The 11,971-nt window shown below is 47.3% G+C and overlaps 1 protein-coding gene across 1 annotated transcript; it reads right to left on the reverse strand.

The window, feature by feature from the left end:
• Positions 1-6,871: 6,871 nt before the first annotated feature.
• TWIST1 (twist family bHLH transcription factor 1) lies at positions 6,872-9,052 on the reverse strand. Its single transcript, XM_032642198.1, has 2 exons — positions 8,067-9,052; positions 6,872-7,535 (listed from the first exon to the last, which is right to left on the reverse strand). The coding sequence occupies exon 1, from the start codon at positions 8,724-8,726 to the stop codon at positions 8,109-8,111; it is 618 nt and encodes a 205-aa protein (XP_032498089.1). The 5' UTR covers positions 8,727-9,052; the 3' UTR covers positions 6,872-7,535; positions 8,067-8,108.
• Between the last annotated feature and the right edge of the window lie 2,919 nt (positions 9,053-11,971).

Below are 11,971 nucleotides of genomic sequence, written 5' to 3' on the forward strand. Positions count from 1 at the left end.
AGAGCCTCCTGCTTCCTAATAGGTAAAGGAAAAGCGGAGTCTCAGAAGCGGTTATTAGTAGTAGATTTGTGTGTGTGTGTGTGTGTGTGTGTGTGTGTGTGCGCGCGCGTGATAGTAGTATTTCATTAAAACCATATTCTGGAACAAAGAGTTGTTCTTTCATGTTTCTTTGTTATTACTCTGACAGGAGTTCTAAGAACAGGATTTTCCAAATCAAAGGATCCCTGGAGTCTTCTGCCCCCTCCCAGACCCCCTTTCCTTCACCAAAATGCTCTTGGTATCATTATCCCGGTAAGGATCCTTATACTCTTGATTTAGCCGGAGGACATTTAATAGCTGACTGGATTAAATATTGCAGACTCCAGCCTGGGCCATTTGAAAATCCGGGTCGTGGACTTGCCTTCAGAGAAGGAAAACTGATCTGTGAGATGTGTTTTAAGTTTCACTCAGTCGGGGCCTGGAGGAAAGGAAGAGGAAGAAGGATTCTCTGCTCCAAGTCTCTTTTATACGTTACAAAGTTAGAAGTTGTAAAAGGTGTGTGTTGATGGGGTGGGTAGCGAGAGGACTCAGGGAGGAATGAGGCCAGAGGCAACCTTAGCAAGAGGCTAACTGAAATTTCCTTCTTCCATGATGTGAAAAAGGGCTTTAAGAACATTGTAAAGAATGCTGCTCTGGAAGGTAGTGTTCTGCCCCAGGAATGCAACACAGATTTAAGGGTTCATCAGCAGACCTCTCTGAAGGATTCATTGTCATTGCTAAGCTTGCAGGACTGAGAAGGTCTGTGTTTGCTGCATGTTGGCTTTCAACAATAGTAACAATTCTTTGATTGGTGTAAAGTTTCAGGAACAAAAGAGGAAAAGAAATGTGGACTGTTTTGTCCAGTACTATGTTTAGAAGTAGAGTTCTGGAAGCCTCAGAGGAAAGCTTTACATAGCAGAGTCAGCAAGTTGGGGTCCAACCCAACATTCATCTAGGCTGGGCAAATTCCAGAGGGTCAGGATCTGAGATCTTTGTCCAAGGCACTTTGGGGGGCTATCACCAGATACGTTATGCACCCAAAGGTGGTAAGTCAAGGTTAAGTTCCTCTAGGGATGGATAGATGGGTATTTAGATTAAATGCTATAGAGAGAGAAGATATGTCTGTTTATCTGGTCTTGTGTGTTTTAAAAACTGTCAACCCTTAAAGCTAATGTGATCACTCTGAATCTATTTCAATTCTGACCACACCTTTGGAAATCCAAAAAGGAATAAGATAAATTCTGACAGTAAATTTAGATTTAATATTGTGGAAAAAATACTCCAACTTTTAAATTTTGTTTAAAGAAGAAAGCTGAATTGGTGGCTATATAATAACTGTAAGCCAGGTGCAATGTTAATTTAACAAAGACTTAGGAATAGTGTTGCATTTAAATGAAGAGCAACAGCACAGTTCATTTAATGTACAACCTTAAAGTTATTGTCAACAAATATTTAAAACCTTAACGTGGGCAGAGACCCAAGCCTGTGCCACATGGTAATATTCATAATAACATCTATGAACATCTCTCTTAAATACAGAGAAAGGAATTAGACTGTTCCACAACCGGGCAAATGCTAATTCATTTTAATTTTGTTTATAAGCTGAACTTCCTTCTTGCATGTAGGGTAAAAAAAAAAAAAATCCCTATCTGTACAAGTCATTAAAAAAAAAAATCCTTTCAACCAAACCAATAATTTAACTTGGTGAAATCCCTACCCTGTCGGCAGCAGGGATCCCCAGAGCTCTGGATCCCACCCCAGGAGGGAGGGATCACCCGCTCATCTTTCAGCCCATCCAAGCATCTTGGAGGTTTAGGGTCTGTCAGGCCTGGCATTCCTTCGCTCTTCTTATCACTCTCTACCCCTTCAAAAAGGCAATTGATTAGTTTCAGGTTTTCCAAACCGAGATCCGATATGTTTCTCAGGATCAAACGTCTTTGAGAAGCCAAGAGAGTAACGTGGGGGGTGGGGAATGTGAAGAAAGAAAACACGAGCAGGAAAGAAATTTGCCCTCCATCCAAACCGTCCACACCCAAGACACCTAGAGGATGGGGGGCGGGGGGGGGGCGGAATGGGGGAAGTGCCGCCCAGAAGATTGGATCGTGACTTCTGGAAGACTCACTTAGGATGTGTCTTCCCTTTCCGGAAGCAAATATTTAAAGGAGAAAATAGATATCTAGAGAAGGAGGTTGATGATTTATGCCTGGATTTTCCCTCCAAGCATTTGCCTCCCTTGTATTTACAGGCGTGTCCCCATTTGCAAGTTGTACATCTGTTCTCTTCACGTGACATTTCATAAAAGCCCTAACATCTGGGCAAGATAAACTTCCTTCAGGTACCTGCTTAACTTTTCACTTGTCGCACTCACGTCACCCCAGGCGCGTCCCTTCCCCCCCTCTCCGCCTGCCTCACTGGTGAGGTCTGTGGCACGCTTTGTTCCAGCCCCTTTCGCTGGGACCCCCATCCCCAGGTGGTCCCACACCGCCCGCTTCCCAGCGCCAACCTTTGCCAGGGCCAGTCTCTTCCGCAGACCCCCGATCCTTGCGTCTCCCGCCTCTGGTTCCACTGTGCAGGTGAGAGAGGGTACCATCTTGAACCCAAGGAGAAAACTCCTATTTCCTTCGATTCTGGCTTTAGACCAAAAACAAACAAAACAAAACAAACAAACAAAGAAACCTGCCTAATAAGCAGCAGGCAAACTCGCGCTTAGATTCGACCGTCTCATACACATCCATATATACCTCAGTGGAATGAGTAATAGGGAACAGCTGATTTTGATGATTGTCTTTTCGCTCTCTCTGGTAGATGTTTAAACTGCATGTTTTTTACAGAAACTTAATTTCACTTGCTCGCAAACTCCCCTCCCCCAAGAAGGCTGCCTTCTAGGATGAATGTTTTTAGAATTGCTTTTTCTTTTCCTACTCTGGAATTTTGTTCCTCTGGCTTCAGCCTAAATCGCACGCATAAGTACGAAGACACATCCACAAACTTGAGAGGGGGGGAAAAAATAGAAGGAAAAGAAAATAGTCCACGTAAACAAGAAAGAAGGCAGGCAGTTGGAGGCCCTCGCTGCAGCAAACCCCAAACGATCTCATTGCAGGGCGCCCACGAAATCCCGGCTATAATTGAGTGTTTTCTTTGAGGTTTTCTGACCATGTGCTTTTTACCATGGTTACTGTGACTCTGATACGAGAAGCTGGATATTCATTATGATCCCGTCCCATCCTTTCCCCAAGGCTTATCTCCGTGGCCCTTATAAAAGAGAATATAAAAGGCGGAATTTTGTGCCAGTGATTTTAACCTGCCCCAGCTTCCAGTGACCTGCCACATGGTCCTTCTTACTTTATGGACATCTGGGAATTCCATACATGCCTTAAACTCCAATTACACACCTTCTTCAAAGGACACGTGCTTTGATTTGCTAAGAATATTAAGTGGGCTCACCTCCTGGGGCCTTGGGACAAAAGCGAATGGAAAAATGTATCCCATGCCCTGTTTACTAGGTCTATCTTTTGCTGTTAAGTAAGTAAGGATCATTCATAATCCTGTTTGCATTTTCGAGGTGCCTGGCAAATAGTGGGGTGATCCGCTTTCAGATATTATGAGGAAACCTATTTCTCCTTCCACTTTGCCGGTACCCTTTCTTTCCACAGTCGCCGGTGCTGGGGGTGGGACACGCTTTACGACACACCGGTAGAAAATTCTGGAAAAGTGGCCCGCGTGGATCCCTCTCCCGACCCCTGTTTGTCGCTAATGCGGTCCTGTCTTTGGAAATATGAGGTTGGGCCTTTGCCTGACTCTCTTGCTGCCGCTGCCCTTGCTACTGCTGACAGTTGGAGCTGCCTCCTCCGCGCAGCGGCCTGACGCTGGGCCCGGGGCTGGGGCCGTCCGCGCTGTCCCAGGAGGCCACGGACACGGTCACTCTCCCCACCGTGCGGCCGCCCGCCACCCACGCAGGGGAGTCCGGGCCCGCACCCCCTCCCGCGCTCGCCGCAGGTGAGACTCCCGCTCCCCACGGAGTTCTGTTTGGGTTTCCGTGGCGTTTGTTCCCCGCAGGTTGGTTTGTTTTTCTTCAAATTACAGATGCAGGGAAAACCGCCTGACATCATGAGAGCGGGACAAACGCTCACTTTGAAGGATTCCTGGGCAGGACTTCAAGTGAAATCATATGCCTGAGAAGAACTTGATACCGGTCTAGAGAAAATAACCAGCTCTGAGTCTGCCAAACCATGGAATGTGCAAAATGCTCTACTTTTTTGCAAGAGGCCAAATGTCCCTTAAAAAGCTCCATTATGAATATGAGCCTGAGGACCGAAGGAGCAAGAAGCTTGTGTCGGTTGCTGAGTGTGGGGGAAAAGTACACACGTTGTGTGAGTTTCTGCTCTTTGACGTTATTTTATTAATATGTTCCACTTTGGGGAGGGTACCTGCAACTGTGCATGAATTATCATCTGTGCATGTGCTTGTTAGCAAGTGTGTGCACAAAGAGGGGAAATGTGTGTAATGGGAACAAAAATTTACCGCTTTCTTATGACTGAAGGCTGTCAATCCAACGAAATTAAAAGCAAGATTAAAAAATTACGTGCACAGTAAACATTCAATTGTTTAGAATTCACCCAAGACAATTTAATACAATACTTTCCCTTCAGTGAATACACTCTGGCTAAAGGGTAAAGATTCCTGGGTCCAGAAATCGTATTAAATTCTCACTTCTGAAACAGAGGTAATTCATCCTAAATGTCCTTTAAATAAGAATAGGTAGTAAAGATAAAATGAAATAAAATGAAAATAGGAAATATTGATAGAAACACAGGCGCTTCGTTTCTATTCTTAAAAAGAATTGGCACTGTGGTGTGTATGGGGTGGGGAAGGTTGGGAGTACAGATATAGTCTGGCAAGCTGAAAACTGTATTCTAATAGTTAATATTTTCCACCATGAATCCTTCTCATTCAAAGTAAAACTATTCACCACCTTTCTTTCATTCATTTATTTATCTGAAAATCTCGGGGAAAATATTACCTTCAGTTTAGTATTTAGTATTATGCAACATAAATGTGGCATTTGATTTTCTTCCAAGTCTTTTCTCTTATATGAAAAGTGGAGAGAACAACACACACACACACACACACACACACAAACACACACAAAGAAAAAAAAAGGCAACACACACAAAGAAAAAAAAAGGCAAAAGGAAGGCTACCTTTTTTGAAACTTCTAGTGTCTACATCATCAGAGGTTAAGATAGAAATTACCTTCTCAGCAAGGATGGTCAGCTCCATTCTGATGTACATCAAGAAATCTGAAATATCAAATAGTCAGGCCAAGCTAGTAACAAGATTCCTCCATGAACAATTTAGAAAATGGAGGTGGTTCAATGACACACACAAAAGAGAGAATTACCATCTTGATGATCTCCCTCATCCTTCTAGGGCACCCTCTTTACACTTCTGCTCTACACACACACACACACACACACACACATTCACACACACACACACACTCCACAAATAATGTTTCCGTCTTGTTATTTTGTAAAGGACTATCAAAATCTAAAAATTTATTTCCCTAAGCTTTCACTAATCTTTTAATATAAGTAAAATTCTACAGGCTCCTTATTGTAAAACATGGTCTAAAATACTCACAATAATAAATTTACAATATTGTTATGTCAGCATTCTATGATGTGTGGAGAGGGGGAAAAAACCTTCAGGCAATATAATAACCTCAACCTGGGCTGAGCAAACACTATCTGTTTGGATTCATACACTTATTTGCCACAGTCATTATTTGAATTAGGCAGCAAAATTATTTGCCAGTTTGAAAGCATCCCTAATTATACTTGAAGGCAATAAACTGGATTCAAAACTTAAGAACTTAGGGATACAAAGTCACTATTTTTAATGTTATTCATTACAAAACCCAGTATTTTTTTTGACCCAGAAATGACCAGAATGAAATTAAAAATCAAGCAACATTTGTCCCTGTTATTCCTTTACTTAACTAATAAATCAGATTTTGTATACATTTAAGTAACGAGGGAATAATTCTGTGTAATTTTGGATAAAATATAGTTGCTAATGAACTGACTAGAAAATGAATAGCTATAGCATTTAAAATTGTAACTGTTCCAATAGTTACCGAAGATACTGAAAGTTCAGGTTCTTTACTGTGTTCTACTCCATAGCTGTATGTACTTTACTTTTAAAGAAGAAGCATGCTTCCCAAATGGACAACATCAACATGGGAAAATATTCTTAACTTTGGCTTGTCTTCTTAGCAAACTTGACATTAAATGTCATTCTCATTCATGAAAGAAGAGTTAAGCGAATTACTTTATAAATGGAATTCTCTGTCATGCCAAATTAAACTTTATTTTCTATACATTTGTGTTCATTTATATGTGTGTATAGACAGGTAATTTTGATAACACTTTATGCATCCCTTCACTGTAATAAACCTATTATTTAAAAATCCTCATAAAGAGTAGAAATCATGACAAAAACAAAGAGAAAATAGTGCTGATTTCGTAGTGCTTATTTGCATTTAACTGTTTTACAGCTGCCTTCTCAAAATATAAGCAAGAGAGGTGAATAACTCTTAAGTTTTTGCTGTCTGGGGACCTGATAAGAGATGAAGGGGAGATGCTAAGTCCACTGAACACCAACAGGAATAACGATAAAGCTGTCTTTCTAAATAACATGCCTGTACCTGTCAGTAACTAGTTTTGAGGTTTTCACTGCTTTGTTTATATTAGTGCTCCCTCACCCTCCTGGGTGTCTCCAGAGTTAAACAAGCAGGTTTTTACCTCCAACTTAATCCTTTAAAAATATAGACCAAACTTTAAGGTTCTGACAATTTTCAACCATATTTATTTATTGCAGAAAAATAATATACAAAGATATTTACAAAACAATCATAAAAATATGAATGCATTTAGACACCGGATCTATTTGCATTTTACCATGGGTCATCAATAAATAAATAGAATGTTGTTTTTGTATTTTAAGTTTTTTTTTTTTCCCTCAGAGGAAGAATGAAAAAGGAATTAACTGACTGTGATTTTGCAAGTCAGTCTGATCCCAGTATTTTTATTTCTAAAGGTGTTCTTAAAATTCCTCTGATTGTTACCATTTTAAAATGGAGAAAGTCCATAATGATGCCTTTCCTTTCAGTGGCTGATTGGCACGACCTCTTGAGAACGCATGCATGAAAAAATAAAAATAAAAACATTCTTCGTAAAAAAAAAAAAAAAAAAAAAAAGGAACACAAACAAACTGTTCAGACTTCTATCAGAATGTAGAGGTGTGAGGATGGTGCCGCTGCCCGTCCGGGAATCACTGTCCACGGGCCTGTCTCGCTTTCTCTTTTAAAAGTGCGCCCCACGCCCTGTTTCTTTGAATTTGGATTCTGCTCTTCTAATTTCCAAGAAAACCTTTGGCATATATATTTATTTTTAATTATCCAGCTCCAGAGTCTCTAGACTGTCCATTTTCTCCTTCTCTGGAAGCAATGACATCTGCAAAAACCCAGAGGGGGGAAAGTTGGTTATTGTTTAGGTCTCTGTGGCTGTTTTCTAAGACTAGTGAGCACTGTTCTTATCACCACCACGGAGAAATTACGCTGAACAACCTGGAAGGATTTCAGCCCAAGGGCAAGAGGAAGTGGGTGGGCGGAATGGAGGAGGAGGTGGAATTTGGAAACATTTGTTTTAAGGAGAACGAAAACTTAAAGCCAAAAGAAAGGGAGGCGCTGGCAAGACTGTCCTTATCCATGACCCTCGACTCTTTCTCCGTCTTCCCTCCTGTCTGTCACGCGCACTCACGCACACGCACACCCCTCACAAGGGCGCATCCCTCTCTCCCTAGCGGGGACTAAGCTGCCTTCCACGGACGCTCGGGAGATGAGGTGGCGGTGCCAGGTGGGGTGGGAAGGTTGAGAGGGGAGTAGGAGACGGGGAGGAAGGCGAGGCGGACAGGGAGCCGCGGCCCGGCCGTCAGTCGGTCTGCCACCTGAGCGGCGAAGGGGCGCAGAGGCGCCGGGTCCTTACCTAGGTCTCCGGCCCTGCCGAGGGGGTGGGGAGCTCCGCCTGCTAGTGGGACGCGGACATGGACCAGGCCCCCTCCATCCTCCAGACCGAGAAGGCGTAACTGAGCCGCTCGTGGGCCACATAGCTGCAGCTTGCCATCTTGGAGTCCAGCTCGTCGCTCTGTAGGACCTGGTAGAGGAAGTCGATATACCTGGCCGCCAACTTGAGGGTCTGGATCTTGCTCAGCTTGTCCGAAGGCAGCGTGGGGATGATCTTCCGCAGCGCGGCGAACGCCTCGTTCAGCGACTGCGTGCGCTGGCGCTCCCGCACGTTAGCCATGACCCGCTGCGTCTGCAGCTCCTCGTAGGATTGCGGACTCCCGCCGCCGCTGCTGCTGCCGCCGCCGCCGCCACCGGCGCCGCCGCCGCCGCCGCCGCCGCCGCCCGCAGACTTCTTGCCGCGCTTGCCTTGGGCTGGGCTGCCAGGCTCCTCGCCGCCTCCGACGCCCCCGCCCGCGGCCCCACCGGGCCCCGCGCCGCCCCCAGCGCTGCGCCGGCTGCTGCGCCGCTTGCGCCCCCCGCGCTTGCCGCTCGGCGGCTGCTGCCGGTCCGGCTCCTCCTCGCTGTTGCTCAGGCTGTCGTCGGCCGGCGAGACTGGCGAGCTGGACACGTCCTGCATCATCTCTCGGGCGGCAACGCGCGGCCTCGCAGGCCCGGGGCAGAAAGGCGGCCCGGGGAAGAGGAGGAGAGCCTGGCGCCTCAGCCCGCCAGCTTCCCTCGCGCACGGCGCCGGCCCGGGCGGTGCGGACCGCGGAGGAGGGAGCGGGAGGAGGTACAGGGAGGATCTCCGCGGGGAGGGCGCGCGGGGGAGGCGGGGAGGGAGGCGGGAGGGGGAGGGGACGGTGTGGATGGCCCCGAGGTCCAAAAAGAAAGCGCCCAACGGCCGCACGCACACCCGGCTCTGCCTCTGGAAACGCTGCCGGTGCCGGCGAGCCCGCGAGGTGTCTGGGAGTTGGACGAAAGCTGCCGACTTGGAGGCTCTTATACCTCCGTGCAGGCGGAAAGTTTGGGGGCAGCAGTGTCATTGGCCTGACGTGGGGAGGAGGGACTTTTCGAAGTTTTATAGGAAAGTTTCCGCTTTCCAGCCCCCCTTCTCCTTCCCCACCCCCGTTCCTCGGGGTCTAACAATTCGTCCTCCCAAACCATTCAAAAACGACCTGGCCCAGGCGGCCGGCCCCTCTGCCCGCCTCCTCGCTGCCCTCCCCCTTCCCTCCCCGCCACCCTCTTCCCGCGGGCGCGGGGCAATTTCCTTCCGCGCCGGAGCAAGCGGGCCGCGCCCCCGCACCCGAGCGCAGCCCGGGGAAGCGGCCGGAGGGTACCATTCCCGCCGCCTTGTCGGCCCCTCCCGGAGTGGCTGTGACAGCAGCGGCGGCAACAGCTTCTACGCAGTGGGTGAAGTCTCATCTCGCCTCAGTACCCTCTAAGTCCGTGGCGCGATTTGGGACTGCTGGGGCGGGGGTGACTGGCAAGAATACCGGCAACGGCGGAGCCCACCCGATGGTCAGCCAGACGGGCCCCTCGAGTCCCAAGGGCCAAACCACCGTGGCTGGTCCTGAGGTCGTGGGCGTTTCTGAAGACGTGGCCGCGCACGGGACTGCAGAACTGCGCCCCGGCCTATTCTCTCACCCTTCCTCGAGAAGCATCTGGGCCTTTCTGTTCCCTCCACAGTGTCTCGATCTGACGTTTCCCAACACCCAAAGGACTACACCTCCGAAGGTGCTAGAAAGAGGCAGACGTTCATTCTCCCGCGGAAGGCAGTCCTGTCCTTGGAGAAGGCAGCAGGGCCGGAGTGGGGCAACGCGGGGTCTTCGCCGCGGCCCTGATTGCCTGTGCTGCTAGCCCAAGGTGGAGTTCCTGTGGCCGTTTCATCCCCACCCCACTCCCAGATAAGGCCCTGCATTGTGACCTCTAAAGGTCGGCTCTGAGAGAGTGAGAAGGGGGCTCAACATTGCCTGGACACGCGGGTCTGATGGTTGCGAGAGTCCCCTTCCCCACTCCACTCCCCACTCCTAGGAGGTCCAGTGAGCCTGTTCCGCGCTCCCCAAACGCATTCCAATCGTTTGGACACTGACATTTTAAGCGTTTCTATCTAATAAGTCACAATGAAGAGCCCCGAAGAGGGTGTTAATGTAGATTCTGTTAAGTCGGAAGCAAGAAAAGTTGGCGAGCTGGAAAGGAAGGGACGCTACCGTGGACGAGAACCCCATCTTTTCAATGCTAGACTTTTTTATTTTTTTTTTTTCCTTTTTGGAACGAATTGGCAGAGAATAACCGTTTCATGTTCATTCTTCAAGTTGCAAAGCAAATCAGAGGTCAAACGCAGTAGTTAGTTTTCGGGGCAGATTTGGGGGTGCGGAAGTTGCGTGCCCTGTGCTCGGGTACCCTGCTCAGGCCGAGGTCCGCTCACGCTCTCCACGGTTTGGACTCTAAGCCGAGAATTAACTTAGCTAAGCTTCCCTTTCTGGGCCCGACCGAGGGTCGAGGCCCACGGTGTCCGGAGGAGGAGGCGGGAGCTCAGGCGACGCGCGGGCAGGCCACGTGGCTGTGCCCCACTGAGGCTCGCAGCTTCGGTCCCGGTCCCGGAAACCCCGGGGTCTGGAGCGCCTGGGGCCGGTTGAAGAGCTCAGCCTTCCAGGGGAAGTGAGAGCAAGCAGGATCCCTTCCGCGGGGGGCGAACAAGGCTAAGCTTTCATGGAAGGGGCGACGTGCAGAGTTTGTCTATCACTATTCTTACAAATATTCATAGACAATGACCACAGCGTGCCAACTTGCCTGCTTTTTGAGTCGCTGCCATATTTTAAAATGAATGCCTGTCTGAAAATCAGATTCTACTTGACCTCCACTTAATCGTTTACAGTCAGGTCTTCTTAAAGCGCCCTCTGATAATTCACTTCTTAAAGCGCCCTCTGATAATTCACTTCTTAAAGCGCCCTCTGATAATTCACTTCTTAAAGCGCCCTCTGATAATTCACTCCTGTGATTGCATCTTCTGCCTATAGGATTTGATCTCTTGGAAGCAGTTAGAGAATAGGCAGAAATCATCTTTTTATCTTTTGTAAATCGGAATCGCGGAGTATTCCACTATTCTTATTTGAACGTCGCTGCAGGATTCTTGAAAAATTCCATCCTTTACCTATGTCTGTGTTTTTTTTTTTTAAAGATCAATCTCAAATCTTAATTTTGTTTTGTTTTTTTTTCCCTTCAGCTGAATACTCAAAAATAAAGAGATCAAATAATTGGACTCTTTCCTTTGTGGCTATGGGTAAGCAAGACGGGAAAGTGTGGGCAAAGTGTAAAGGAAACCTTACCTGCCCAAGGGGAATTGGAGTTGGGGGCGGGGGGTACGAGGATGGAAATCGGGACAGACGCTGGAGGAGAAACCGAGTCCACAACAGCGCAGCAGCCATTAGTTAGCCCGACTTGCAAAGTCATCAATCTCTAAGACTAGTTCTGTTTAAAGTGAGCCCAGCCCTTCTCTGGGCACTCAACTTCTAGGGGATAAAGAGCTCCCGGCCACTGAATACAGGGATCCCCGGGAGTGAGGCGATGCTATGGATGCAAGAATGCTTAAAACAGGGTTTAAAATGAATGAACTAAGCAGAACTACCCCGGGCACGGAATCTTCTTGATGGAGTCACAATGAATGACTTTAGTTCTGAGGAAAAAAAATTTCTCTTGTACTCTTCGAAGGAGTGGAAAATGAGGATGAGGGGTTTTGAGTATTTAAAAGTTAGTATTGAAAAAAAAAAGAAGTTAGTATTGAAGCAGAAGGTTGCAGCTTGCCAAATGAATTACCTCTCAAAACATCTGAGGCTTGATGCTCCCTACTTTGCAAACTTCAACATTTCCTGGCCTGATTGTCCCATC

The sequence above is a fragment of the Phocoena sinus genome, chromosome 9 (assembly GCF_008692025.1).
Source record: "Phocoena sinus isolate mPhoSin1 chromosome 9, mPhoSin1.pri, whole genome shotgun sequence".
Taxonomy (NCBI): domain Eukaryota; kingdom Metazoa; phylum Chordata; class Mammalia; order Artiodactyla; family Phocoenidae; genus Phocoena; species Phocoena sinus.